General features: G+C 37.9%; 6 protein-coding genes and 1 pseudogene across 6 annotated transcripts; 1 reads left to right on the plus strand and 6 right to left on the minus strand.

The window, feature by feature from the left end:
• Positions 1–850: 850 nt before the first annotated feature.
• Positions 851–4541, minus strand: LOC121760868 (annotated as a pseudogene).
• Positions 4542–11787: 7246 nt separating this feature from the next.
• LOC121760174 (HMG-Y-related protein A-like) lies at positions 11788–13126 on the minus strand. The gene is made up of 2 exons (XM_042155796.1): positions 12860–13126; positions 11788–12515 (listed from the first exon to the last, which is right to left on the minus strand). The coding sequence occupies exons 1-2, from the start codon at positions 12944–12946 to the stop codon at positions 11994–11996; spliced, it is 609 nt and encodes a 202-aa protein (XP_042011730.1). The 5' UTR covers positions 12947–13126; the 3' UTR covers positions 11788–11993.
• A 2176-nt stretch (positions 13127–15302) lies between these two features.
• On the minus strand, positions 15303–17642 carry LOC121760869 (putative receptor-like protein kinase At5g39000). The gene is made up of 6 exons (XM_042156466.1): positions 16308–17642; positions 15866–16234; positions 15766–15803; positions 15603–15663; positions 15456–15521; positions 15303–15362 (listed from the first exon to the last, which is right to left on the minus strand). The coding sequence occupies exons 1-6, from the start codon at positions 17640–17642 to the stop codon at positions 15303–15305; spliced, it is 1929 nt and encodes a 642-aa protein (XP_042012400.1).
• Positions 17643–19735: 2093 nt separating this feature from the next.
• LOC121760265 (receptor-like cytoplasmic kinase 1) lies at positions 19736–20590 on the minus strand. Its single transcript, XM_042155912.1, has 3 exons — positions 20070–20590; positions 19910–19987; positions 19736–19852 (listed from the first exon to the last, which is right to left on the minus strand). Exons 1-3 carry the CDS (start codon positions 20469–20471, stop codon positions 19748–19750), a joined length of 585 nt encoding a protein of 194 aa, XP_042011846.1. The 5' UTR covers positions 20472–20590; the 3' UTR covers positions 19736–19747.
• LOC121760870 (receptor-like protein kinase ANXUR1) lies at positions 20480–21994 on the minus strand. Its single transcript, XM_042156467.1, has 3 exons — positions 21001–21994; positions 20668–20899; positions 20480–20600 (listed from the first exon to the last, which is right to left on the minus strand). The coding sequence occupies exons 1-2, from the start codon at positions 21992–21994 to the stop codon at positions 20676–20678; spliced, it is 1218 nt and encodes a 405-aa protein (XP_042012401.1). The 3' UTR covers positions 20480–20600; positions 20668–20675.
• A 502-nt stretch (positions 21995–22496) lies between these two features.
• Positions 22497–23411, plus strand: LOC121760871 (probable receptor-like protein kinase At2g47060). The gene is made up of 5 exons (XM_042156468.1): positions 22497–22564; positions 22650–22814; positions 22920–23034; positions 23126–23200; positions 23271–23411. The coding sequence occupies exons 1-5, from the start codon at positions 22497–22499 to the stop codon at positions 23409–23411; spliced, it is 564 nt and encodes a 187-aa protein (XP_042012402.1).
• Positions 23412–23583: 172 nt separating this feature from the next.
• On the minus strand, positions 23584–26108 carry LOC121760872 (putative receptor-like protein kinase At5g39000). Its single transcript, XM_042156469.1, has 8 exons — positions 25127–26108; positions 24912–25031; positions 24803–24870; positions 24608–24734; positions 24284–24530; positions 24078–24207; positions 23880–23966; positions 23584–23805 (listed from the first exon to the last, which is right to left on the minus strand). The coding sequence occupies exons 1-8, from the start codon at positions 26106–26108 to the stop codon at positions 23674–23676; spliced, it is 1893 nt and encodes a 630-aa protein (XP_042012403.1). The 3' UTR covers positions 23584–23673.
• Positions 26109–27354: the final 1246 nt, after the last annotated feature.

Consider the following 27354-nt stretch of genomic DNA (forward strand, 5'->3'; position numbering starts at 1 on the left):
CTTCATAATTAATCATTATTGTGAATCGTTGTGTAAAGACTGCATCATCACAACGAAACATATAGCTTCTATCAAAATAAACTGTTGCATCTGCTCGTGACAATCAGAATATAAATCTTTTATTTTTTATAATTGATTATGAATAATTATATAGTACATTTTTGCTATTAAAGAACAGGATACTTAAATTAAAATAAAGAATGAAAATATACATTTATAATGTAAACTAAAAAACAATAAATTCCCAATTTCTCAAGCACTTAGTTGAAAATGGGACGGTTATGCATATATCATCAATTCCCTTTTCTAAAAGAAGCAGATGTTTAATTTCTCAACCAGTCGATGCATCATGATGTCGAAAATAACAGCTCTTTATTTTCCAGATTTGAAATAAAACGTTGCTTCTAAAACTACTACTATTACTTCTGCATTTCGTATCTATAGTTTGCAGCTACAAGAAACCAGAAAACCCATATTTTCAACTTTATCAAAACACTAGACAATAAAACATAAGTAACTTATTTTGTCCGACGTTTCTCTTCCATTAATGGAAATGAATGTGAAAGTAACAGCAAAATCATATACAACATCCCACTTTTAATTTTACGAAGCATTATTTTAAATAATATTTGTACAAAATAATATTATTTATAACAAAATTTTGAAATTTAAAAATCATTTGGTACCCCTAATTCCACCAACGTGCGATATAGGCTATAACAATTGAGTCGTATATAGGTCCCTATCTTTGTCACTTACCACTAAAATATAAATTTCAAATTATAATTATTTAAATCTACAATTAGCCTTTAAAAAAACTTAATTTCAAAAGTAAAAATTTACATAATATCTAACGATTTGTAACTGACCGTGTACAAAACGATGGCATTTTAGGAGTCATACGAAATCGAAGAGGGATATGTTGTCTCTCCCCGTCCCCCCATAGCGCGTACGCTTCCTCTCCGTGCGCCGCATCGTCTCCAATTTCGAGCCCATCTTCGTCCATTCGAAGAGGGACGATTCTACTTATCACTATACATATCAAGCTTGTTACCACTACGTTCCAAACCGTTATAAAAAGGGTTCCTAGGACTTGGAAGCCCATTTGGCGAAGCCCGTTACTGAATTCGTGGTTGATTACTCCGTACAAGAAGCCCGGGCCAAGATGATCTCCATTGTAGAACATAGCAAGGAGATCGGGCTTAGCGAGAAGGCCCGAGAGAAGCCCACCGAGCAGGCCCGCGACTGCGTGGGTGTGGAAAACTCCGAGCGTGTCGTCTACTTTTTGGAGGAAGACTGATTTTTTGTGTAAAACCATCATTGTGTACCAAGGAATTAGGCCCGATAGGATTCCCATTATGATTGCGGCCCATGTATCCACAATTCCTACAAATCCAAACTCATTAGTAATTTAGTAGTACTAGTATAGCAAAATTGTCACATTTTTGTGTGAATGATTACATACTCCCCCGTCCCTGGAAAAATATGAACTATTACCTTATTAATCCATTCATGAAAAATATGAAGTTTCTAATTTTGGAATAGGTAAACAGCACATTACCCCCTACACATCTTTTTATTTAAAACTTATACAATTGCACTACACTACTAATGATGTAAAACTCATTCTCCATTAACACTACTTACACTACCCTTTATCTCTCTCGTACTTTATCAATTATACGTTAAAACACGTGGCGAATCAATGTTCATACTTTTAAGAGACTGATGAAGTTGTATGATATACTCTATTTCACTTTAATTTTTTTTCGGCACCTAACATACAACTATAATTTTTCGATGAATAGTAGTCCAACTATCCATCAAAATTAATTTCATTTTTATTTGTGAAAACTTTATCACCATTTTTTTCTTTTTCTCTCCTACTTTATCATCTCATTTTCTTTCTCCCTTGTACTCTATACCAATCGTGCATTAAATTACATGAAAATGTTTTTGTTGACAGAGTAATAATTTATGGGATTCTACTCCAAACAACTTCATAACCAGGTAATATATCTAAAAAAACTTAATTATAACAAATACTCATAAGCTATAGCCATTTTACATCATATCAAACAAAATTGCATGTTACATATAGTTTAATACTACTACATCTAAATAAACTTATATTGATAGGAAAATGATCAATACAAAAATGGATTTCAATACAAAATCCAGATCAAATCCCGATCATGAGATTTGGTAATCTAATGGTCAATAATTAAATAAAAATAAGGAGGGTCATTATAAAGTAGTTTTAGGTCATATTACAAAATTCGGGTTTGAGGTCATGTTAAGATCATTTTATGTCATCATTACTATAATGACGTAAAAATAAGCTTATGATGACTTAAAAATGACCTTTGTATGCTTGATTCTGCATTTTTATATTAAGAATGAGCTTTGCATAGATCAAAACCCTTGATATATAGAAATTATGACAGTCAAACATATCAAATTTTATCCCATGTTAGAACACTAAACAAGTCCTCAAGTATGAATTACGAAAATGATAGTTGATGAAGAGGTCATTAGTTCGATCCCTATCTAAATATAGATAACTTTTTAAACTTCATCTAGTCTATGCTCCCTCCTACCTCAAAATAAATTTTCTTTTTAGTCTATCTAGTCCACTTCCATTATTAACAAATTTTTTTCTTATGCAGTGAGCTTTTTTTCTCCACTAAAAATATTTCAATTACTTTTTCTTTTAATTTACCATAATATATTAATTTCACATTACAAAGTCACTATTTTTATGGGATATAGAGAGTTTTAAACTAGTTATTACTATTGTTTTTACAATGTCTTTATAATGAGGAAAATTTACCAGCGGCGGGAGTGATGCAAACAAGGCCGGTCATCATCCCCTGCACGGCTCCGACGACGGAGCTCTTGAGGTAAACGGCCACGTCGAGCGACAGCCGCACGAGGATGCTTGTGGCGGTGCAGACGTGGGTGTTCAGCACTGCCAGCGAGGTGATTTCCGTTGAAGCCGGTCCAACCCATCCACAGAAACCCAGCGCCACCAAGCATGTTTATAATGTTGTTAGGCGGGAAATGCTGCCTGTCCTCCCTATGCCTCGGCCCCACCTATCAATCAAGTTTTAAAATACTTATCAATTATAAATGACCATTTATTATAATTAATACTCCATCATACAAATGTTGTCCACATTTAATTCGGTGCGAGTTTTAAGAAATGCGGAGAAAAAGTAATTGAAAAAAGTTAATGAAATGTGAGTTACACATTTATATATTAGTTTTAAATAGAATGTGAGTATAAGTGGAGTAATGAGTTATTTGGAAAGTGGGCTACATTTACCAAAAATGGAAAAAAAACAAAATGAATAATATTTCATTACGGATCAAAATGACAAAACTGGACAATATTTCACGGACGCATAAGTAATAGAGAAATTAAAACTTGGACATAATTTGCAATTTGTTCTACTACTAATATTTAAGGTTGATTTCATTATAGCTAAATTTATTGTATAAACAGTTGTAGTGGTACCTACATTTAATATTCCATATCTACCCGTATATAATTTTTCTGGTGTATTTGTATGTAAATTTCTAAATTTTTATTAAATTCTGATTTTGCATACTATGTTAAAATTTGGCTATAAATTTTTAAATTATTGATTTGTTATTAATTATCCAAGTGAGATTTTCATTATAGTATGGTTCAATATAATCACAATTGAACAAATAAAATTATTTGATTTAGTATAATACGATGTTGTTTAGTGCTTAAAATACGATGTCGTTTTAATTGAAGTTTAATATTGCCACGTAAGTAGGAATATCAATCGGGCCAGTCCACTCAAATTGTCGGGGTATTCAGGCCAGCCCACTTGGGTACGGCCCTAACTCTATGGCTTTTCCGAATTATTCAGATTTACCTATGAATTTCGGACCGGATTGACATCCCTACACTTATATAACTAAAAAATCAAGAAATTAATTACCCAATAAGCCGCAGTCAAACCAGCCACTCCGGAAGAAAGATGAATAACATATCCCCCAGCATAGTCAATAATCCTATCCGTCAAGAATCCCTTCCCCCAAATCGTGTGCGCACCCACGGCGTACGATAGCGTCGTCCACAGCGGCACGAACATCATCCACGCATAAAAATTCATCCTCCCAAGCAACGACCCACCAAGAAGTATCACCGTGATGGCCGCAAACGCAAACTGATAGAAAACATAGTCCGCGGTCGGAACGTAGCCCCCCAGCTCGTTCCGGCCCAGGAGATAACTCTCGGCCATGCCCCTCGCGTCCGGCTTCCCCACCACAGAGATCGCTCTTGGCCCAAACGACATCTCGTATAGGGCCATGAACGCGGAGTTCACGGCCAACTTCTTCTTGACCATGCTCCCGTACAGGATCACGAGGCCCGGGACGCTCTGGAGGCCCACCATCGTGGCTGACGTCATCTGCCATGCGTTGTCGCCCTTGTTTAGCCAATCGGGCGATGCCACGTCGGAGACTAGGCCGCTTGGGAGTGATGTGTGATTAGTCGTGGACATTATTTTTTTGGACCATAATTTGGAATTGGATGTGACATAAATAGGTGATGGGGATTGATGAATTTTATGTTTCTTGTTTGGAGAAATGACAGGCAGATTCCTACGAGGAATCAGGAATCGCGATGGTAGCAAGATTCATTTTTTTTAATGATTTAACTACGATTGTTGCAGGCTATATTCTCGTTAAATTCGACCACGTTTTTCTTGGATTTGATTGGAGCAGGGCAGGGTGACAGTACGATTCTAGTTGTTTTTAATGATTTTGTTATTTTATTATTCCCCGTGGAAGACGACGTCTTGTTTGGATGACAAGAGATTTTATGTATTTTTATAGAGAGAATAAAGTAAGAGATATAATAAAATAGAAATAAAAAAGTTTCTAACTGAATAATGTGTCATCTTGGTTAGAACAAACTAAAAAAGAAAATGAGTCATATTCAGCGGGACGGAGGAAGTACATAATATTGATGTTGAATTGATTTGATTTTGGGGTTGTGCTATATATAATGTTTCGAGCAGAGTTTTGACTTATGCAAAGTCCATTTTTAATACAAAAATGCAAAATCAATCATACAAAGGTCATTTTTAAGTCATCATAAGCTTAATTTTACGTCATTATAGTAATAATGACATAAAATGATTTTAACATGACCTCAAATCCGAATTTTATAATATGACCTAAAACTACTTTATAATGACCCTCCGTGTTTTATTTAATTATTGACTATTAGATTGTCAAATCTCATGATCAGGATTTAGTCTGGATTTTGTATTGAAATCAATTTTTGTATTTTTCCGTTTTGAGCATTTGATTTTAGTTAGTTATTTCCGTTACCATTTGTTAATTGTTTTAATTCATTTCATATAAGTCCAATTTCCACAACCAACCCAGGTGAACTCAAGATTCAAGATTCTTCGATAAATAACAAACTATGAATTAGAGTATCCACACTAGTGCACTAATTTATTAATGAGAGAATTTTACATTATTGTAGAGTAATTTATTTCCATTTCTAATATATAACTCCACATTTCACTCTACAATTGAATATTCCCTTTTTCATATTTATACTACTAATATTTAATTAATTTTTAAATCTAATTACTTCATCCGTCTCACCATAAGAGTAACATTTTGTCATTTCGGTCCGTCTGACAATAAGAGTCACATTTCACCTTTACCATAAATAGTATGTAGGTCTCACATTCCACTAACTTATTTCAATCACATTGTATTATAAAACCAATATAAAAGTGTGCTCCATATTCCACTAACTTTTCAAACCCACTATACTTTACATTTCTTAAAACTCATATCTACACTACATCAAATGTAACTTTTATTGTGGGATGAAGAAAGTATTTTCAAGTAGTATATCAGTATAAATTTTGATGCAAGTATTTATATACCCCTATGCACAATAACATTAAATTATTGTAGAAAAACTATACCATGCGGATAAATATATAAAGTATACTAGTACTATGTAAATGGTGAATATATGTACCACTAGAATGTATTTCCTCCATCCTATAATATAAGTCACATTTAAGGAATGACATGAGTTTTTTAAGAGATGTTTTTTTTGTTAAGTGAAGAGAAGAAATAATATATTTATATTAATGTTAGAAAACTTTTTGATAAAAGAAAATGTAACAAAAAATGAAAGTGTGATATCTATTTGTATGAGACAGATGGAGTATATTTGAAAGAGTAGATAGATGGATTGAAAGTGGCCCATTAATAACGCCATTATATTGTTTCGCAATTTCGAAAATAGCCATATAATAATTCACCTACCCATTTTCACCATATTTCAAAATTTAAAATTTTAATCCGTTAGAAAACAAAGCGATTGAGATTCATAACTTTATCACACACCTCAGAAAAAAATGAATACCTAAAAGCTAAAATATTCAAGTTTAAACCAACGGGTCGCAGCACAGTTGACAACGCGGAGTGGTGGTGACCTTGAGGTCACGGGTTCAAACCCCCCATCCGCTGAGAGACTTTCGGCCTTAATCTGCAAGCCCGGTCGATGATAAACTCGTGGTTTAGCAAGTAGTTTGGGTGTTTAACGTGAATATTTCAGTGTTTTGTAGCATATTACTTGAGTTTGCATCCATTATCCACTACTTTAGTACTTTGATGAGTTTGTCGAGTGTTTGGAGCTAAAACAGGTGAAAATGACTTGAAAACGAGCTTGAAGGAGGATTACAGAAGGAACGCCCGACCGGGCATTATCCCTCGGAAGAATCGCCCGACCGAGCGTTTGTGCAAAGGAAAGACCGAATCCAGAGAATTCGCCCGACCGGGCATTATCCCTCGGAAGAATCGCCCGACCAGGCGATGTGAAGGAAGTGTAATTCTCGACTGTTCGCCCGACCGGGCGATTTTATCGGCGAGACTTAATTGCTATTATTTCCGCCCCAGGTATAAAAGGAGACCTAGGTTTCAACACCATGGAGAATAGACACGCCCCCAGGAGCAGTTTTCACATTGGAGAGCAAATTAAAGCGACAAAGAGCCCGATTCATCAATAAGGTTGAAGACGAAGACGATTTGCCCACTCAATCCACCTTTGGGAGTATCTTTATTAGTTTTCTTATGTTTAGTTCACTTTCCATGGATTTATCTTGTGAATTTGCATTGAATATGAGTAGCTAAATCCCTTGTAGAGTTTTGGTGAAGACTACAATGAACGCTTTTGATTAATTTAAGGACTTTTGATTACCTATGCTCTTGTGATTTCTTTGTTTCATTCTTGTGCTCTTTCAATTCAATTGCTTAGCTACCAATTGAGTTTGTTAACCTAGTTTTGAGTAATCGAGAGATACCTAATTAGGATTGATAAAAGAATGAACAACACCTAGATAATTTGCATTCGAGAGAAGGGATTCTAGAGTGAGGGCTTGAGCCTTTTGTTTTAAGGAGTTAATTGTGAAGTATTAGAAGGAGACTTCAATATTAATGGTTAATCAACGGGTTGGGTGCACTCGAGAGAGGGCTTAGCCTAGACTAGCGGCTTTCCTAGTAATCCTAGAGACTTCAATTGGGTAATCGAAGTTGTTGAATTGTTCACTTTGTGTTCGTTGTAGTTGGATCTAAAGCTCTACTTCTTTCTCTTATTTGAAACCTATCATTTGTCGCGTGCTTTTAACTTGTTTATGTTTAATTATTTTTCCAAGAATCAAACCAAACCTTTGAATCATCTAGATAGTAGTTAAAATCGGTCCGTGGTACTTGAGTTTATACATTTTGTCTCTGTGGGATACGATACTCTTGCTTGCTTTGTGCTACACTAGCCCCGTACACTTGCGGGATTTTCTTGTGTTAAAATAAGATGAGTCAGTCGAGTCGGATTCCGCCGGATTAGGTACACCTAGGCATGCACAAGGGTCGTAAACCGCCGGTTCCGGGCCCGAACCGGCGGTTCAAGGGTCGAGAAATTGCCAAACCTGAACCGGCCCGCCTAGCTCCCGGCGGTTCCGGTTCCGGTTCAAAAAACCGGCGGGTTACGCGGCGGTTCAAAACCGCTGGTTTTCAGCTTGAACCACCGGTTCGGCGGTTCGACGAATTTTTTATTATTTTTTTTTTTTTGCATTTTTCAACTTTTCAATTTTAATCAAATTAAATTACACTTTTCAAGTTTGTTTTTGTATGCAATGTGAGTAAATAAAATTGAAAAAAATACGGCTAAAGTTGCAATTTTATTGAAATTGCATGTTTACAAATTACACGTTACAAGTTACAACAATTACAAATTGAAAACATATGGCGGTCTTGAAGTCTTAAACAAAATTTAAATACAAATGAGACTACTAGTGAAGAACTAATTACAAATGACAAGAAATGACGTTGAAGTTCTTAAACGTATAAGTGTATTATATATATACTCTTAACCGGCGAAGAAGATCTTTCTACATAACTAAATTAAGGACACCTTTAGCAATTCAACTTTAAATGTTGAGTTTCGTCTAACAATCAACAATTATAGTAGAATTGTCAAAAGTTTCCCTCATTTAGCCGTATAGAGAAATATACTTCATCGACTAGAGTATATACAAATACAATTATGTAATTGTATTTGCATATTTTTAAAGTAGGAATTAATGGGAAAAAAAAGAAATAAAAGAAAAAGGACTTGAGCTCAACTTAAATTAAAAAATTTAAGTTGAGGTGCCTACGTATCCCAATTGCTCATTTGCATTAGGGAATCAAAGTCCACGCCTGAAAAGCTTCCGGAACCGGCGGAAACCGGTCGGAACCGCCGGTTCAAACCGGCGGTTTTCATCCAAAACCGGCGGTTTTCGCCCAAAACCGGCGAACCGCCGGTTCATACCAATCCCTACTTTGAACCCCTACGAACCCCTACGAACCCTATGTCGTTCGACCCTTTGAACTGGCGGTTCGAACCGCCGAACCGCCGGTTTTGAACCGCCGGTTCACGGTTCAAGATATTGCCGAACCTGAACCGACCCTTATGACCCTGCGACCCTTCTGCCGGTTTAACCCGCCGGTTCCGGGCCAAGGGATATGTACATGCAATGCTCCAAAACACGAACAGCAGTGCAATAATAAACACCCGACAATTCAACAGTAGCATTTTTGAAATATTTGAACAATTTAAATAAAGCCAAACTGTTATCCCAACAGCTATGCGAAAGATATAAATCACGGTAGGGGTTAGTTCTATAAAAATCACATAAAGCATCTTTATGTGTCAAGGTAGAATTCAGACAATCATATGTCGAATTCCATCTATGAGACACATCCATAGTAAAATTCGTGTACCTGACATTCTTTTGATGGCAATATTTCTTCCATGCTTTGCCAATAGCTGGCTTTTGATGGATTAATCTAACTGCATTTCTAATAGGAGAGACATGCTTTTGCCATAATTCAAGCGCATCCTGTACACATAAATTTAAAATATGGCAAATGCATCTTTGATGAAAATACTTACCTCCAATTACCGGTGTACAAGCCGCAATCAAATCGGCAATACTTGCGGTGTTGACAGTTGCATTATCAAAACCAATAGAAAATATCTTGTTGCATAACTGAAACTCATTCAACACTTGTATAATCAAAGAAGCAATTTCGGGTGCAGTGTGTGGACTTTCAAATTCTCTAAAACCAATTAAACGCTTGTTCAAAGTCCAACTGTTGTCCACAAAGTGAACCGTAATACCCATGTATGAATGACGGTTAAAACAATCCGTCCAAACATCTGAGCAAATGTTCACCCTGTGGCCAATGTTAACTAAATAACGTGATAATTCTACCTTTTTCTCCAAGCACTGCCGAACGGTAGATCGTTGCACGGTCATTCGACCTATTCTTTTGATTGCTACATTCAACCCACTTTGCATAGTAACCTCAAAACTTTTGTCATCAAAAACAATAAAGGGCATATGCTTCATAGCCGCCCATCTAGTCATTGTATCATCAAAATTCTTTTTATCATATTTAAATAGAGGCGCACCTGACGAACCCGAGCCGGCGGGTTGGAAGTTTAGTTGGCTTTGGGTAGAGGCAGTGCCGCATTCTACCGGATGCTTTGCCACTAAATGGCGACGGAGGGTGCCATATCCACCACCGGCGGACCATTTGTACACTTTATCGCAATAGTTGCAGTAAACATGAAAGTCCGAAGTCTCTTCTTGAGAGTTCGGATCGTGAGGACTTGGAATCACCACCGGGACCTTCTTGTAGTGTTTGATAAAAATGTCCGATTTCAAAGCTTTTGCCGTGTTAGTGGGTGCAGGGGGAGGCATCTCCTCATTTCCGCCGGTGCTAGAAGGAATACGAGAATGCGATCTATCCTCGTTGTTGTCCGAGTCCGACGATATAGTAACGTCGAACTCCTCATCTTGTTGGGAACGTCCTCCCCTACCCCCACCTTGTTGCATTTCAGCAAGTAGCATGGCGGTCCTATGATCTTCTTCCATCTACAAATATTATGTACGTAGAAGTTAAAAGTATGAACGCAAAAAAAAAATTAATGAAATTTTGTGCATGTGAATTGGAAAACAAATTTTTCATTACTTACTTGCATGCGTTCGGCTGCCAATCGGGAAACCTCTTCCATAACATCTCGACGACTAGGTCGTCGAGATTTTGAGGGACGCGTAGTGCTTTGATCTTGGGCTATTCCCTTGCCCCGATCACCACGTCCCGATCCACCACGAGAAGAAGACATATTGAATATATTGATAAATGAAAAGTAATATTGACTTGGAATGAAATATGTATAAAGTATAAAAGAAGTGGTAAATTATGAGCACAACAAATATAGTAGTGAGCAGAAAGTGTAGAATTAAACTTGCGCAATTAGAGAGAATGAGGAGAGAATAGAGAAATGGAGATTGAGAATGAAATCCTTGTTAACACAAGAATGGGGTAAGGAAATATGAAGGAGAAGTGGGGTATTTATAGGAGTAAAATTGGAAGAAATAAAAAAAAAATTCAAATTTCAAATTTTCGGCCGAACCGCCGGTTTACCGCCTGAACCGGAGGTTCAACCACAAAACCGGCGGTTTTTCCACAAAACCGGCGGGTTGGTCCACGGTTTTCCGACACAAACCGCCGGTTTCTGACCTCACCTAGCCCCTACGCCTGAAAAGCTTCCGGAACCGGCGGAAACCGGTCGGAACCGCCGGTTCAAACCGGCGGTTTTCGCCCAAAATCGGCGAACCGTCGGTTCATACCAATCCCTACTTTGAACCCCTACGAACCCTATGCCGTTCGACCCTTTGAACCGGCGGTTCGAACCGCCGAACCGCCGGTTCACGGTTCAAGATATTGCCGAACCTGAACCGGCCCTTATGACCCTGCGACCCTTCTGCCGGTTCAACCCGACGGTTCCGGGCCCGGTTCCGGTTCATGAACCGGCGGTTCCAAACCGCCGGGCCGGGTCGGTTTGTGCATGCCTAGGTACACCTGTGTTTTAAAACAAAAAAAAAATATTCAAATTTAACATAGCCACTTCACCTTTACCTCACACTTCATGCTGATTTTAAACAACTTTTTCTATTTCTGTTCAAGCTAATAAAAAACCTTTCCAACCATTGCATCTTTTTTAGCCAATTCCAATTAAAGAAAACAAACGAACAGTAACACACCATGCCCATATGCACTTTCCTTGTAAATGAAACTAAAGTAAAAGTGCCAATTTTTTAAAGATAAAAAATAATTTTATCCAATTAGAATAAAACAAAGGAAAAGAAAAGCATAAATTAAAAACATGAAAAGAATCTTTCTTTTTTCCTCCCCTTTTTCTTTTTCTCATTAAAAGTGATCCAATCAATTTACACCAAAGTTACAACTCACCATCCCTAAACTAGAAGCCACTCAAATTACAAGGATCAAGATGCAAATAAAGAAAATAAATAACACTACAACAACAAATTAGCCTAAAAGCCCCTAGATTACCACTTTTCATTCAATTAAGCCCCTACAGAAGCAGTCGCCGCCGGCTTAACCTTCGGTGGCCTTCCACGTCCACGTGGCGCTCCCTCGGCGGCCGGAGCCGAATCCACATCAGCATCAGCTGGCTTGGCCTTCGGTGGCCGGCCACGTTTTTTCCCGGAGAGAGAAGGAGCCGCTGTGTTAGGGCTCTTTGGCTTCGGCGGTGGCGGCGGAGCATTGGGGTCGTGAGATTTGGGAGGGCGGCCGCGGGGGCGGGGAGAGAGCACGGGAGCTCCGGGAGGAAGCGGCGTCTTCGGCTTGGGAGGCCGGCCGCGGCCGCGGCGCGGCTGCGCGTTGGGATCGGGGACGAGGTAGTTGTTCTTGAGGAACAGCAGCTGGCCGGACGACTTCATCTTGTTGAGGTGGTGGTTGAGGAGCGCCGAGTGCGCCGGCGGGATCGGGCCGTAGGTCGCCTCGATATCCTTCGCGATGTGCTTCGAGATCGCCGATTTATTCGAGCCGTTTTCCTCGTTCAACGCTTGAATTGCCGCCAAAATCATCTATACGAAAAAATAAATCGAGAATTTTTTCCACGAAATTCAGCGATTAATCTACGAGTTTCAGATGCATAATTATGAAATTCAGTGACGAATAGATGAGTTTCAGATGCACATGAAAACCAGAGACGAATCCACGAGTTTCAGAGCACAAAATCACGAAATTAACGAGTCGACGAGTTTCAGATGCGAAATCACGAAATTCGGTGACGAATCTACGAGTTATAAATGCAAAATCACGAAATCCAGTGAGAAATCTATTAATTTATCGGATACAAATTAACTGATAACAACATGCAATTCACAGCTGACGATAAGTAACAAAGTTGAAAAGAGCTGCATTCTACCTCAGGATAAGGAGGCAACGGAGTCGGAGCTGGCGCCATTTGAGCTTGATTGTGAAGATCGCTGCCTTGTAATTCTTCGCTCGCCATGGCCACGAACAATCTCGATCGATCTTCAAAACTTCAAGCAGAATTGGAGTAAATTTAGTGATTTTACCCTAAGGTAAAAGGGGCTATGAAGAAGAAGCAGCAAATTCAATGGATAATTTTGGGTGAGAACGAAGGTTATAAATGGTTTAAGATCATTAAAGCTAGATCGGAAATGGGAAAAAGGAAATGCTGCAAATAAATAAATAATAAATGTTTTAATATTTGAGTAAAAGCTTATCGAGTGATCTACGGTTGGGGGTTGTCTAATCGGTTCTGATCCAACGGATGGATTTCTTTTTCTGTGTGATACAAGGATCAGTGACATGGCTGTGCTATTTCCTTATCTTTTTTTATGCTCCGCCGTCGGAAAAATAAAATTACAAATATACCCTCCGGAGCTCAGCTGTTTATCGCTTTCAGCTTGAACATTGGAGTGTGTGGCAGAGTTGTCATGTAACCTGCGTGTTGTGTGTTCATTGGTTATTTAAATATTTCATATTTTTTTGTGTTCATTGGTTATTTAAATACTCCCTCCGTCCCGAGCTACTCGCTCATTTCCTTTTCGGCACGGAGATTAAGGAATGAGTGTATAGGAAAGTCAAAAATGACGGCTGTAGGTGAAAATTTTTACTAAAAATAGAAAGAGTGCAAGTAACTTGGGACGCCCAAAAAGGAAATACGTGCGAGTAGTGCGGGACGGAGGGAGTATTTCATAATTTTTTTGGTAAACTTACTAATTTCTTGCTCCACCCACCATTTAAGGTGTCATTTTGACTCGACACAGATTTTAAAAAATTGTTTAACTTTGTGAAAACAAGTAACGGCAGAAATTGAGTGATATGTAAGACTCATTTCAAATATTAGTTTTATAAGACTCATTTAAAACAGGTTTAGGGTTTAAAATATGAGTGTAAAAAGTTGGTGAGATGTGTGATCGCATTCTAAAAGTGGAATAAAGTAAATGGTTCTATAAATCGTGGACAAACTAAAATGACAAAATGGTTCTTTAAATCGTGGACGGAGGGAGTATGTACTTCCTTCGTCCCAATAAATATGAAAGTAATGGGTTTCTGGCACAAAATTTTATGTAACATTATTTTATGAGTTAATGAAGAGAAAGTAAAACAAAGATCGTATTCTTTCCAATTTAAGAAATGTTTCATTTTAAATTGGATAATCCAAAAAAAGGAAAATGTTTCATTTCTAATTGGATAGAGGGAGTATTTGATTAATCATGCACAACATTTATGAAATAAAATTTTTAGTAAAAAAGTTTCATAAATTTCAAATTTAATCCTAATTTTTAGTACTATTTTATCCTGTATATCCCTTGAGCTTGAGAGGTATATTTGTCAATTTAGTTTGATTTGAGGATAAACTTGTGATTTTTTTTAATGTTTATGTAGTACTTTTTTGTGATTATTTAAGGACCAAAAATCTTTTTGGCATTATTAAATCTTTGTATATTATCTCAAAACAATTTATTTAAATCTCAGTAGTGTTATTTAAAAATAAATTATTTAAATCTTAGTAGTATTATTTAAATTATTGTATTACAATCGGGAAATTAATATGCATTTGTACTACTATTATTTAGAGAATATACAAAAATTTAATAGTACCATAAAGATTTCATTAAACTAAAAACTGAATCCTTTAAAACTAAATCATTCAACATTTTTTAAATAATAGTACTACAAATACAAGCTCCCCCTCCAAAAAAATATACAAGTTTTATCATTTTAGCGTGTCCACCAAAATTAGACTAATGAAATACGGAATTGAATTTGAAGGAATATTAATATGAAGTGTGTGTGCAGTGTTTGTGTGGGTGCAATATATGCACAATGCGTGCAATGTGTGTAGTGTGTTTTTGTATGCAGTGCCAAATTTAATACTAACTATTTATAATTCGATTGATCTACTTTTGATATAGAATTTAAATTGTGGAATTGGGAGGTACTTCAATTCCAAATCAAAATATTTTGTGGTACGATGTACTATTGGATTTGGAATTGAAAGCTCCAATTATAATTCGGCAAGGCCAATTCCACTTCCAACATCAGCATGGCCCCCGTCCATGTCTCATGTTCCCGTGGCTATGCCGTCAGCATCACTGCCCGTCACACGCCAGGAACTGTTGACGCCTACTTCGTCCGGCCTGCATGCATCCTCTATTGCCACTATTTATGCGTGTGCAAACAAGCCCACCGCTACATCCCAGCAACTCAAAACATGGAAAAGCAACACAAAAGCCAAAAAGAAAAACCATGGTGAATTGTAGTAGTAGTAGTAGTATTATAAATAATGAGATATCAATATCTGAGGCATATACTACTGAGTCCATTTCCAGCCATCATTTACCAAATCCACGATTTCCAATTACACAAACGCCACTTAAATCTTCCGTGGCTAACTGCATTACAGATTCTATGAGAAATAAGTTACATTTTCGTCTTAAATATTCTCAGTTGATTTCACGCCGAATGATGAACTCGAGACATTGTACACTTGCACTCATGGATGGATGAGAATCAGCTTCACCTTGAAGGCACAGATGAGCAAGATTAACCACCTGCTTTTGAAACAAACCATCATAATCATGAAATCAAATGCAAGAAACACATATATGAGATAATTAAAACAAGTTATTTACCCTCCTAACTGGTTTGCGTGGGTAGTCTCCTTTTAATCTAGCATCCACAATCTTGTGTACCCTGTAATCCAGTCGTGGTAATGCCTGGTTTCATATTGTTTTAAAACATCACACAAAGCAAACACACATTAAGGAATAATTTGTTGCTAGATCTGCTGCATACCCATGACACAAGGCCACGCTCACGCAGCCCTGCTTCTCCTGTCAAAAGCACAAGGAGAATCACACCAAAGTTGTAAACATCGTCTCGCTTGTGTTTATACCATACATATATCCGCAGAGGAATAATCCAAAGTGCCACATGGAGTCCATAGAAAAGGATCAATTATCTTAGCAGTTCCATCGTCACAAACTAAAATGTTGCTGGATCTGAGGTTGTGATGGATTATTCTTTTGTCATGCATGTAACATAATCCCTTGGCGACCCCAAGAGCGATTTGCATTCTCTGGGACCATGATAAGGCCGGATACGAATTTGAGCTTGACTCTATGCCTTGTTGTTCAAGAAGAATGTCGTGTAGAGACCCTCGTGGAGCAAAATCATACGCCAATACCTGCTGACGCCCATCAAATTTATAAACAACTATTTCGACCACGTTCTCATGCTTCAGCTTAGTTAATGATCCTGAAACCTACAAAGCCATGTGTTAAGCTATATTAGTCATTCCAAAATAAGTAATTTTGTTTTCATCTAGATAAGCCAACCTCTGATATAAATTCATGCTTTGGCATGTAGTGGAGCCTTTGAATTGTTGCATCCTCTCCAATTTTCAGGATTCCTTTGAATCCATTACATATGGGACTAACATCATATTCAATGATGTCCTCTGTTTCACCGAATAGAACGAAAGGGACATTATCTTCTTTCATGGCAGTGGCAGAGATGGCCTTTGACAGCTTATCAACTTCAACCTCATTTTCATCCTTTGCAGTTGATCCTGTTTCACATTTACCAGATGGTTTAACTTTATTCCAAAATGGCCAAAATTGTAATTTTAGTGTTGCTGTCCCTTTCCTCTCCTGCTGTTCAAGGGCTAAGTCGAGCTGCGCCACAACTTGAGTCATTGTGAGTCGTTTCTTCGGATCAGGATGCAAACATTTCTTAACAATCCCAACAAATGTCTTGAGGCAATCTTCCGAGATATCTCCCTTCAAATTCGAAACTACAATCTGATCTGCTTTTCCATTTCGAATATTTTCCTGGGCCCATATGCTCATACACACCTCATCCCCCGCAAGCCTTCCTTCAACTGCGCGTCTCTCACTCAATACCTCCAATAATATTATCCCAAATGCATAAGTGTCACTTCCCTTTGTAAGTACACCGGTGCTAAAATAACTCGGGTCCAAATACCCAAATGAACCCTTAACATTGGTGAAGACATGGCTCTCTAAGATATCATGCCCTAAATGTTTGGCCAACCCAAAATCCGAAACCTTACCAGTGAAATTTTCATCTAAAATGATGTTAGTAGGCTTGACATCACGGTGCATGACGGAGCAACCCGAGTGAAGATAGTCCAAACCTCGCCCCGCTCCAACACATATCTTAAGTCGTTCATTCCAAGAGAGTGTCGACTGATTATGTAAGTTATCAGCCAGCGTTCCCTTAGACATGTATTCATAAACAAGAATCATCTCTTCGTCTTCATCGCAGTACCCAATAAGAGAGACTAGATTACGATGTCGGAACTTACTTAGTGTTTCAATCTCGGCAGCAAACTCCGTCTGGCCTTGGCTGGGATCCGACGCTAGCCGCCGCTTTATGGCCACAGCAATTGAGTCATTATGAATGAAGCCTCTGTAGACTTTGCCAAAACCACCCTTTCCAATCACATGCTCGTCGTTGAAATCTCCGGCGGCTAAGTTGAGTTCAGCAAGTGAAAATCGGCGGCAAAGATTCTCAGACGTTGATGAATTCATCTTTTGCAGCTCAAGTTTGTTTGACGGTTTTTCCGATAGCAAGTAGGCCCCTAGGATTTGGCTTTGCTGCTGATCATTCTCCACTACTTTGGATTGTACACCTTTTATAGGCCACATTTTGGTAGTATTATATTTCCTTTGTCTCAGTTGAAACGGTTTTTGTCACAAACACTAACTTGTTCATCTTGATTTCATGATTATGATTATTTATTTTAAGTACGGATGAAGCTCGTTTTCGTCCAAAGATGAGTGCAGTTGTATACGATCTCGAGTTGTGCCTTAGAGAAGCCACATCACAGCTCTCAGGAGGTGTTCTGTTTGTAAGATTGTATCCGAGATTAAATTTGTTGTGTGTTTGGTTCATGAGAATCAACCCCACAACTCAATCCTAGATGAATAATGTTGAAATTTGAGTATACGGAGATACAAACTTGCCGGGCGAAAATTACACGGAAAAAACAAGGAGAAAAATACACGGAAACAACTGAAAAATTACACGGAAAAACTTGTGGAAAACGGTAAGCCGAGTCGAGGAGTCATCTTTCCCCAAGACGAGATACACCCCGGTAGTGCTCTCGGTTTGGCGTATCGTCCCCAAAGACAAAACGATTTCGTCTCTGAAGTAGACGCACCGCTAGCAGCAGAGCTTTTGTCTCCCATTATGCATCATGGTCCATCGGGGACAGCGTGAAATTTGAGTTGGTCTAAAAAGAATATACGACTTCGTCTCTAAAGTAGACGCACCGCTAGAAGCAGAGCTTTTGTCTCCCGTTATGCATCAGGGTCCATCGGGGACAGCCTGAAATTTGAGTTGGTCTAAAAAGAATATGCGGGGCTTGAACCCCGCTCAACGACCAGCTCCAAAGAACAGCCCTAAGACCACCTAAAAACAACTCTAAAGAACAACCCTAAGACCACCCAAGCGCGCGTGTGTGTTCTATTACCCGTCTTATTCCACGATAATTATTACACATAATAATTCATCTTGTTAAATACTTCATCAAAGAAGTTAATCATCCCCGATGTGGGATAATTAACACTCAGTTAATTAATCCCTTAGTTTTTCTCATAACCCATTTCTAACTTTATTGTGACCAATTTTAATATATTATTTCTCACTCACCGGGAATCTGATTTGAGAAAATGAATATACTACGGTCATCTACTCGGAACGTAGATCGACGCTATTGCATTTAATTTCACAAAATTAAATGTCTTGTCACATTTATTATTAGTCAAAGTCGTTTGATCAAGCATGATTCCAATAGATAATTAGTCATAACTAACCCCTTATGACTAAAATAATCTCACAACTCAATCCTAAATTGTATTTTGGTATTATTTTATCTTGCAAACCGAAGCCCACCTCAGAGTTGAAATTAACTGAGATTGCATCTTATTATGCATGAAAGCAGGGGAGTTGAAATGAAAGAAATTAATGATTATTATATTTGATTGGTTTGGTTTTCCTTCTTATTGAAATGACAATGTCACTCAAAACTATAAAATTATTTCAGACGAAAATGTAACTTAATTTTTCGTGGCTAACTGAATTACAGATTCTATGAGAAATTAGTTTCATTTTCATCTTAAATAAATTTATAGTTAGGGTGAGATTATCATTTCTATTAGAAGAAAGGAAACAAAATCCAACGAAATGAAATAAGCATGAATTAATTTCTTTCATTTCAGCTGGCGTGTATCTTCAGCTCCCCAGCTTTCATGCATAATAAGTTGCAATCTCAGTTGATTTCAAGTGTTGTGATTTGCTTTCGCGAAGACACAGCTCGAGATCTTGTACAACTTTCCCATCTTTGGACGATAATATAATATGACACCAGGGCAGGCATTACCATAGCTCGATTCGCACACAAGATCGTGGATGGGTAGATTAAAAGTAGACTACCCGCCCGAGGCAGTTAAGAAGGTAAATAACTTGTTTGTCTAATAAGTCTCTGGCATTTGATTTCATGATTATGATGCTTTGTTTTAAAAACAGATGGCTCGAGTTGCTCAACTCTGCCTTCAAGATACAGCTTATTTTCATCCAAACGTGATCTGATTTTCAAAGCAAAGCATCATAATCATGAAATCAAATGCAAGAGACTTATTAGACAAACAAGTTAATTTGATTGGACTGTGATTCATTACTCGTTAGAAAGTAGAAACACATTCCATATAGTAAAAACAGAAATATCATCTGGTGCCTACATCCCTGTTTCTCAGTTGGTTTCGCCAAGGCACAGCTCGAGATCTCGTACAACTTTACTCATCGTTGGCTGATTATAAGCTTCTTCTAGAAGGCACAGTTGAGCAATTCGAGCCATCTGCTTATAAAATAAATCATCAGAATCATGAAATCAAATGCAAGAGACTTATCAGACCTTCTTAACCGACTTGAGAGGGTAGTTTGATTTTAATCTACCATCCACAATCTTGTGTACCTTGTCTGAATCCAGTTGCTGTCAAATTATTCAAAACTAATTATACATAGAACATGAAGCAAAGACACACTGCTAAAGAATTTATTGATGTGCTGCATACCCATGACGCAACGTGATGCTGCCTTGCTTGTATGTAATCAATTATTTTACTACCTGTCAAGAGCTCAAAGAGGATCTCACCAAAGTTGTAAACGTCAGTGTTATGATTGTACAAACGCTTGTAAACGTCAGTGTTATGATTGTACAAAGGCAATATACCAGGATGACACTCTCCCCATGATATTACTTCACAAGGTTGGCATTCAGTCCATAAACAAGGATCAATTATCTTAGCAGTTCCATCATCACAAAGTAAAACACTGCTGGATCTGATGTTATGATGAATATATCCCCTGTCATGATATTCATCATGAATGTAGCATAATCCCCTTGCGACCCCAAGAGCGATTTGGATTCTTTGAGGCCATGTTAAAGCCGGATATAGGTTTGAGCTTGAACCCATGCCTTGTTGTTCATGAAGAATGTCGTGTAGGGACCCTCGTGGAGCAAAATCATACGCCCAGACCTGCTGATTGTAAACAACTAGTTCGACCACGTTCTCATGCTTCAGGTTAGATAATGGTCTTGAAACCTAAAAAAACCAAGTGTTACATAGTAATCTATTTCATCCAGATAGGCAAATATATACTATTCCAAACCTTTGCTCTTAATTCAAATTCATGCTTTGGCATGTAGTGGAGCCTTTCAATTGTCGCATCCTCTCCATTATACAGGACTCCTGCGAATTCATTACGATTGGGACTAAAATAATCACCACCAAGGTCCTTTTCTTCACCAAATAGAATGAAAGGGATCCATCAATGGGAGTAGCAGGGATGGCTTTTGACAGCTTATCAACTTCAACCTTAATTTGATACTTTGATGTTGATCCTGTTTCATCATAACCAACACAGAAATATGGAAATCATTCATCACAACTTAAACATCCAATATTTGTAAAGTATTTACACATAGAAAGAATTCACTTTTACCAGATGGTATTTCTCTATTCCAAAACGGCCAAAATTGTAATATTTGTGTTGCTGTCCCTTTCCTCTCCTGCTGTTCAAGGGCTAACTCAAGTTGTGCCACAACACGAGTCATCGTGAGTCGTTTCTTCGGATCAGGATGCAAACAACTTTTAACAACCCCAACAAATGTCTTGAGGCAATCTTCCGAGATATATCCTTTCAAATTTGAAGCTACAATCTGGTCAGCTTTTCCATTTCGTATATTTTCTTGAGCCCATACGCTCATACACACCTTATCCTCTGCAAGCTTTCCCTCAACCGCAGGCCTTCCACTCAATACCTCCAATAATATTATCCCAAACGCGTAAGTGTCGCTTCCCTTTGTAAGTACACCAGTGGTAAAATAACTTGGGTCGAAATACCCAAACGAACCCTTAACATCTGTGAAGACATGGCTCTGTGAGATATCATGTCCTAAATGTTTGGCCAACCCAAAATCCGAAATCTTAGCAACGAAATTTTCATCTAAAAGGATGTTAGTAGGTTTGACATCACGATGTATGATGGAGCAACCAGAGTGAAGATAGTCCAGGCCTCGTCCCGCTCCAATACATATCTTAAGTCGTTCATTCCAAGAGAGAGTTGAGCTGTCGTTGCTGCTATTACTGGATAGCTTGTGGAGGTGATCTGCTAGCGTTCCATTACACATGTAGTCATAAACAAGAATCATCTCTCCCTGTTCATCACAGTACCCAATCAGAGAGACTAGATTACGATGTCGGAACTTACTTAATGTTTCAATCTCCGCCGTAAACTCCGTCTGCCCTTGGCTGGGATCCGATGACAGCCGACGCTTTATGGCCACAGCAATTGAGTCATTATCAATGAAACCTTTGTAGACTTTACCAAAACCACCCTTTCCAATCACATGCTCGTCCTTGAAATCTCCGGTGGCTACGTTGAGTTCATCAAGTGAAAATCGACGGCACAGATTCTCGGCTGCCGATGATTTCATCTTTTCATCTCAAAGTTTGCTTTGCCGATAACATAGAGATGAAGGAAACATAAAATCACAAAGGAAGGTTGACTTTGTAGTTGATCATTTCCCGCGGAATGACTTGTAAAACAGATTCAACATAAAAATATCGGAATGTATAACGCTAACAGCCTACATTATGTTATTATATTTTCACATGAAAATGATGGCAATTCGACAATTTACAAGCTTGTGTTTTCTTTATCACGCTCATATATGTTAGATTGAAAATTAACAAATTTTAGCTAAATGGTACTCCCTCCGTTCCATTGTAGTGGGGGCATTTCTTTTCGGCACGGATCAACAGCGAAGGATCAAAATGAAGTCGAAGTTGATAAGCTGTCAAAGGCATTTCCTGCCACTGCCACTGCCACTGCCACGGAAGAAGACGATGTCCCTTTCATTCTATTCGGTGAAACAAATGACATTGTTGATGATTGTTTTAGTCCCATGTATAATGAATTTGCAAGAATCCTGCAAAATGGAGAGGATGCAACACTTGAAAGGCTCCATTACATGCCTAAGCATGTATTTGAATTTAGAGCAAAGGTTTGGAATTACTATATTATATATTGGCCTACTTGGATGCAAAAAGTTGATCAATTTGGAATGTCTATGGCTTTGTAGGATTCAGAAACATTATCTTCGCTGAGACCGTGGTCGAACTTGTTGTTTACAGTTTGGATGGCCGTCAGCAGGTCTTGACGTATGATTTTCCTCCACAAGGGTCCCTAAACGACATCCTTCATGAACAGCAAGGCACAGGCTCAAGCACAAACCCATATCCGGCTTTAACATGGTACCAAAGAGTCCAAATCGCTCTTGGGGTCGCCAGGGGATTATGCTAAAATCTTAATCTTTGGGCTCAATGCTACTGTCTGGATTATTTTTCTGAGAATATAAGCCATCCTAAACTAAAGATTGATCACGGGCAAGGCGATGTTTACAACTTTTGTGTGATTCTCCTCGAGCTTTTGACAGGTAGTAAAATACTAGGAGAAGGGGACCTTGTGACATGGGTATGCACCATAGCAATAAATTCTTTCTAAGTTTATACTATTACTATGTATGATAAGTTTTGAATCAATATGATACCCGTAATTACCACAGCTGGATTCGAAAAAGGTACACGAGATTGTGGATGCTAGATTAAAAGGAGAGTACCCGCTCGAGGCAGTTAAGAAGGTAAAATAACTTGTTTATCTGATAAGTTTATTGCATTTGATTTCATGATTTTGATGCTTTGCTTTATAAGCTGATGGCTAAAGTTGCTCAATCGTGCCTTGGAGATGAAGGATACTATCGTCGAAAGATGGTTAAGGTTGTACAGGATCTTGAGCTGTGCCTTGGCGAAACCAAATCAACTGAGACTCAGATTGCATCTAATTATGCATGAAAGCAGGGGAGCTGAAGATAGACGCCATCCGAAATGAGAGAAATTACTTCATGCTTATTTCATTTTCTTTGGATTACAGTATTTCCTTTTTTCTTAGAGAAATGACAATGTTACTTAAACTATCAAATTATTTCAGACGATTTAAGTGGTGAATGTGTGATTGGAAATGGTAGATTTGGTAAATGATTGCTGAAAATGGACTCATTACTGCAGCATATATATACCTCTTCAAAATAAGAAGGCCATATACAAAGCATGATGATTATATAATCCCAGTTACTTTCAACTCTGAGTCTTGTGGTGACAGAAGTCGTTCAAGAGATTTTAAAACATACTTCATATTCGGACGGTTACCAGGTTGAAAATCAAGGCATAAATCAGCAATTTCTGCCATCTGTTTGAACAAATCATCATAAGCATGAAATGCAAATAATCAGCACATTGCAAAAGAAGTCATTATTTACGTACCCTTTTAGCTTCCGTGCTGGAGTAGTCTGCTTCAAGTTCAGCATCGACAATCTCATGTACCTTGTCCGAACCAAGCTGTGGTTTTGCCTGAAACAACCATACATATGATAGGATAGAAATTCATGAGATTCTATCCTAAAGGAGTAAGTGGAGAAGTCCATAAGACTTATACTACATGTTAAGAAAGAAACTGCATACCCACAACACAAGGTGCTCCTGCCCCTTACTTCGCGTCTGATCAAATGGTTTTCTACCTGTCAATAGTTCGAGTAGAACCACACCAAAACTGTAAACATCACTCTTTCTTTTTACAATGCCCCCAATACATCTACCACCAGACATAAGAGTGATTCATTAGTACATAGTCACACTACTAAATCTGATCTGAACTCGGTAACACATACTCTGGGGGATGATAATCACTTTTAGAGATGAGGTGATAAGGATGGAGCTCTTCAAAATAAGACTCCTTGCAAGAACATTGAGTTGACGGATGAAGATCAGTTATCTTAGCATTCTCATCTTCAAAAACTAAAACATTGCTTGATTTGATGTTCCGATGAATCAATTTATGATCGTGAATGTAGCACAATCCCCTTGCAACTCCAACCGCAATTTTGATTCTCTGGGACCATGTTAATGCCTGACCTCCTGCATAAGATTTTATATATGAAGTTGGAGATTCATGAGTGCATTGTGTGGTAAGTAACCAAGGATAAGCAATTAACCATGAAGAATGTCATGTAGGGACCCGTGTGGTGCATACTCATACACCAAGACTTGTGTATCACCATCCACACAAAAAGCAAGTAGCTCAACCACATTTTCATGCTTCATCTTAATTAGTGCTGAAATCTGCATATGTTGTCCCAAGTTATACACGCTTTGCAGCCACATCAGCATATATAATGGTATTGTCAAACCTGTGCAAGAAATTCAGAATCTAGGAACTTCTTGTTGAGCCTTTTGATTGCTACATCCTGTCCTGTTTCTAGGAAACCATGGAAACACACCCTCCATTGGACTGTGTACTCAAACACTTGGTACTAAAATTATGAGTCATGTCCAATATATCAGCTGCGGAAACTGCAATTTGCTTCTTATTAGCATCAGCATCTTCTTCAATGGAAGGGACTGCCTTCGATGTTGATCCTGTGCCACCATAGCCAAAAAAAGGAATCTAAGAATCAATAATCTAACAATTTATATTTGTAAATTATCTGCACATAGAAAGAATTCAGTTTCACCAGCTCGATTCTGAAATGGCCAAAATTGTAATTTCTGTGTTGTCGTCCTTTTCCTCTCCTGTTGTTCAAGGGCCAACTCGAGTTGTGCAACAACTCGAGTCATCGTGAGTCGTTTCTTGGGATCACTATGCAAACATCTTTTAACAATCCCAACGAATGTCTTGAGGCAATCTTCTGAGATATCTCCTTTCAAATTTGAAGCTACAATCTGGTCAGCTTTTCCATTCCGAATTTTATCTTGAGCCCATATGCTCATACACACCTCATCCTCTGCAAGCTTCTCCTCAACTGCTCGTCTCCCACTCAATACCTCCAACAATATTATCCCAAACGCATAAGTGTCACTTGCCCTTGTAAGTCTACCAGTGGTAAAATAACTCGGGTCAAAATAACCAAACGAACCCTTAACATTTGTTATGACATGGCTCTGTAACAAATTTTGGCCCAAGTGTTTGGCCAATCCAAAATCTGAAACCTTAGCTGTGAAACTTTTATCCAAAAGGATGTTTGTAGGCTTGACATCGCGATGTATGATGGAGCAACCAGAGTGAAGATAGTCCAGACCTCGCCCCGCTCCAATACATATCTTAAGTCTTTGATTCCACGAGAAAGTCGAAACACCATCACTATTCTCCGATGAGTTGTAGAGGTAATCTGCTAGCGTTCCATTAGACATGTAGTCATAAGCAAGAATCATCTCTCCTTGTTCATCACAGTACCCAATAAGAGATACTAGATTACGATGTCGGAACTTACTTAGTGTTTCAATCTCTGCAGCAAACTCCGCCTGCCCTTGGGTAGGATCCGATGACAGCCGACGCTTTATGGCTACAGCAGGTGGCCTATTAGAAATGAAGCCTTTGTAGACTCTACCAAAACCACCCTTTCCAATCACACGCTCCTCGCTGAAGTCTTTGGTTGCTAAGTTGAGTTCAGCAAGTGAAAATCGACGGCACAGATTCTCAGACGTTGCTGATTTCATCGTTTCAGCTCAGATTTGTTTTTCCGACATCAAGTAGGCGAAGCAAATTAGCAAACACAACAATCACAATGGCACCAAAGAATAGTTGACTTTGTGGCTCATTTGCTCACCATTCTCCCGCGAAATGACTTGGTCTGACAAGCATAAAAAAAAATAGAAGACCCACATTATGGTATTGTATATTAACATGAAAATGATGTTTAAATTCATATGCGTCGCATTTTCAACAACTCATGCAATTTTCTTAGGGCTCGTTAGGTGATCATTAAATGTCCGTAGATAGAGTCAAATCAATGCTAAGTTTATTAAAAGTGTAATTATATTTAGAAAATTCGTAAAAAAATATATATTGAAGATATTTATAAAAAATAAGTAAAGATATTTATCAAAAATATGAGTATGTAATAAGTTTATTAAAAATATGTACTCTTTAAGGTATTGAGGGCATTTTCGTTTGAAAAAACTAGGAAATAGTAAAAAAATACTTAGATGATATTAACCCTTAGTTGACGGACCTCAAATAATATTTTCAAAGTTTGCGGACTTAAAATGATACTTTGACAAAGTTCGTGGACAAAAAAAAATGTTCCCTCTAATAATAATAATAATAAAACTATGATGGAAGAAAAAATATTAGAAAAAAGAAACAAAGAAGTTGCAAACTTACATGTTCGTACAACTAGTATCACGCCCGTGCGATGCACGAGTCATTTTAATTTCTTCATATTTATTTCATTATGCGAAATAAAATTGTGAAATGATAAACAAAAGAATATTCGACATCATCTTACTTTGGATTATACTTTTTCAATCACATTAACCCACATGACCACAGGTGTGCTTTTAAATGCTAAATTTTCTTAAAAATGTCAATACGAGCACATTAAAATTCCAACACATATTTGTGTTGACATTTTAATAAACTGTCTTGACATTTCAATATCAGACTTAAATTAAAACACTTTTTAATTCTGTGAAAATATGAATTAACCATTGAGTTATAACTGCAGGAGCAAGTTTACATTGCAATAATTTAAGATTGCACTGGTGAGACACTTCCTAGTCGAGCTTAATTTCATTGCAATATAGTGACCATATACACTAAAAACCCAAACCTTGAACATAAATCCTAAACCCTTAACTTTAAAATATACTCATCATGACCAACAAATGAGCCAAATATCAATAAAATTCTCCCTCCGTCCCAGTTCAATTTTACTTTGTTGATCACTTATTCTATTTTGGG

This window comes from Salvia splendens, chromosome 13 (genome assembly GCF_004379255.2).
Source record: "Salvia splendens isolate huo1 chromosome 13, SspV2, whole genome shotgun sequence".
Classification (NCBI taxonomy): Eukaryota; Viridiplantae; Streptophyta; class Magnoliopsida; order Lamiales; family Lamiaceae; genus Salvia; species Salvia splendens.

What these genes read in the sequence shown, in the direction of transcription:
- LOC121760174 (XM_042155796.1), bottom strand. Translation starts at nt 12,946, where the DNA reads ATGGCGAGCGAAGAATTACAAGGCAGCGATCTTCACAATCAAGCTCAA. An exon ending in CGTTGCCTCCTTATCCTGAG is followed by an intron (nt 12,516 to 12,859) that starts GTAGAATGCAGC and finishes TTTTTCGTATAG; the next exon opens with ATGATTTTGGCGGCAATTCA.
- LOC121760869 (XM_042156466.1), bottom strand. Translation starts at nt 17,642, where the DNA reads ATGTGGCCTATAAAAGGTGTACAATCCAAAGTAGTGGAGAATGATCAG. An exon ending in AGCATGAATTTATATCAGAG is followed by an intron (nt 16,235 to 16,307) that starts GTTGGCTTATCT and finishes ATGGCTTTGTAG; the next exon opens with GTTTCAGGATCATTAACTAA. An exon ending in CACGCAAACCAGTTAGGAGG is followed by an intron (nt 15,522 to 15,602) that starts GTAAATAACTTG and finishes TTTCAAAAGCAG; the next exon opens with GTGGTTAATCTTGCTCATCT.
- LOC121760265 (XM_042155912.1), bottom strand. Translation starts at nt 20,471, where the DNA reads ATGGGTTCAAGCTCAAACCTATATCCGGCTTTAACATGGCCTCAAAGA. An exon ending in AGCATCACGTTGCGTCATGG is followed by an intron (nt 19,988 to 20,069) that starts GTATGCAGCACA and finishes ATAATTTGACAG; the next exon opens with CAACTGGATTCAGACAAGGT. An exon ending in CTCTCAAGTCGGTTAAGAAG is followed by an intron (nt 19,853 to 19,909) that starts GTCTGATAAGTC and finishes TTTTATAAGCAG; the next exon opens with ATGGCTCGAATTGCTCAACT.
- LOC121760870 (XM_042156467.1), bottom strand. Translation starts at nt 21,994, where the DNA reads ATGAAATCATCGGCAGCCGAGAATCTGTGCCGTCGATTTTCACTTGAT. An exon ending in GAATAGAGAAATACCATCTG is followed by an intron (nt 20,900 to 21,000) that starts GTAAAAGTGAAT and finishes ATGATGAAACAG; the next exon opens with GATCAACATCAAAGTATCAA.
- LOC121760871 (XM_042156468.1), top strand. Translation starts at nt 22,497, where the DNA reads ATGGAGAGGATGCAACACTTGAAAGGCTCCATTACATGCCTAAGCATG. An exon ending in CCATATCCGGCTTTAACATG is followed by an intron (nt 22,815 to 22,919) that starts GTACCAAAGAGT and finishes TGAGAATATAAG; the next exon opens with CCATCCTAAACTAAAGATTG. An exon ending in AAGGGGACCTTGTGACATGG is followed by an intron (nt 23,035 to 23,125) that starts GTATGCACCATA and finishes TAATTACCACAG; the next exon opens with CTGGATTCGAAAAAGGTACA.
- LOC121760872 (XM_042156469.1), bottom strand. Translation starts at nt 26,108, where the DNA reads ATGAAATCAGCAACGTCTGAGAATCTGTGCCGTCGATTTTCACTTGCT. An exon ending in ATTCTGAATTTCTTGCACAG is followed by an intron (nt 24,735 to 24,802) that starts GTTTGACAATAC and finishes CAACATATGCAG; the next exon opens with ATTTCAGCACTAATTAAGAT. An exon ending in CCTACATGACATTCTTCATG is followed by an intron (nt 24,531 to 24,607) that starts GTTAATTGCTTA and finishes AATCTTATGCAG; the next exon opens with GAGGTCAGGCATTAACATGG.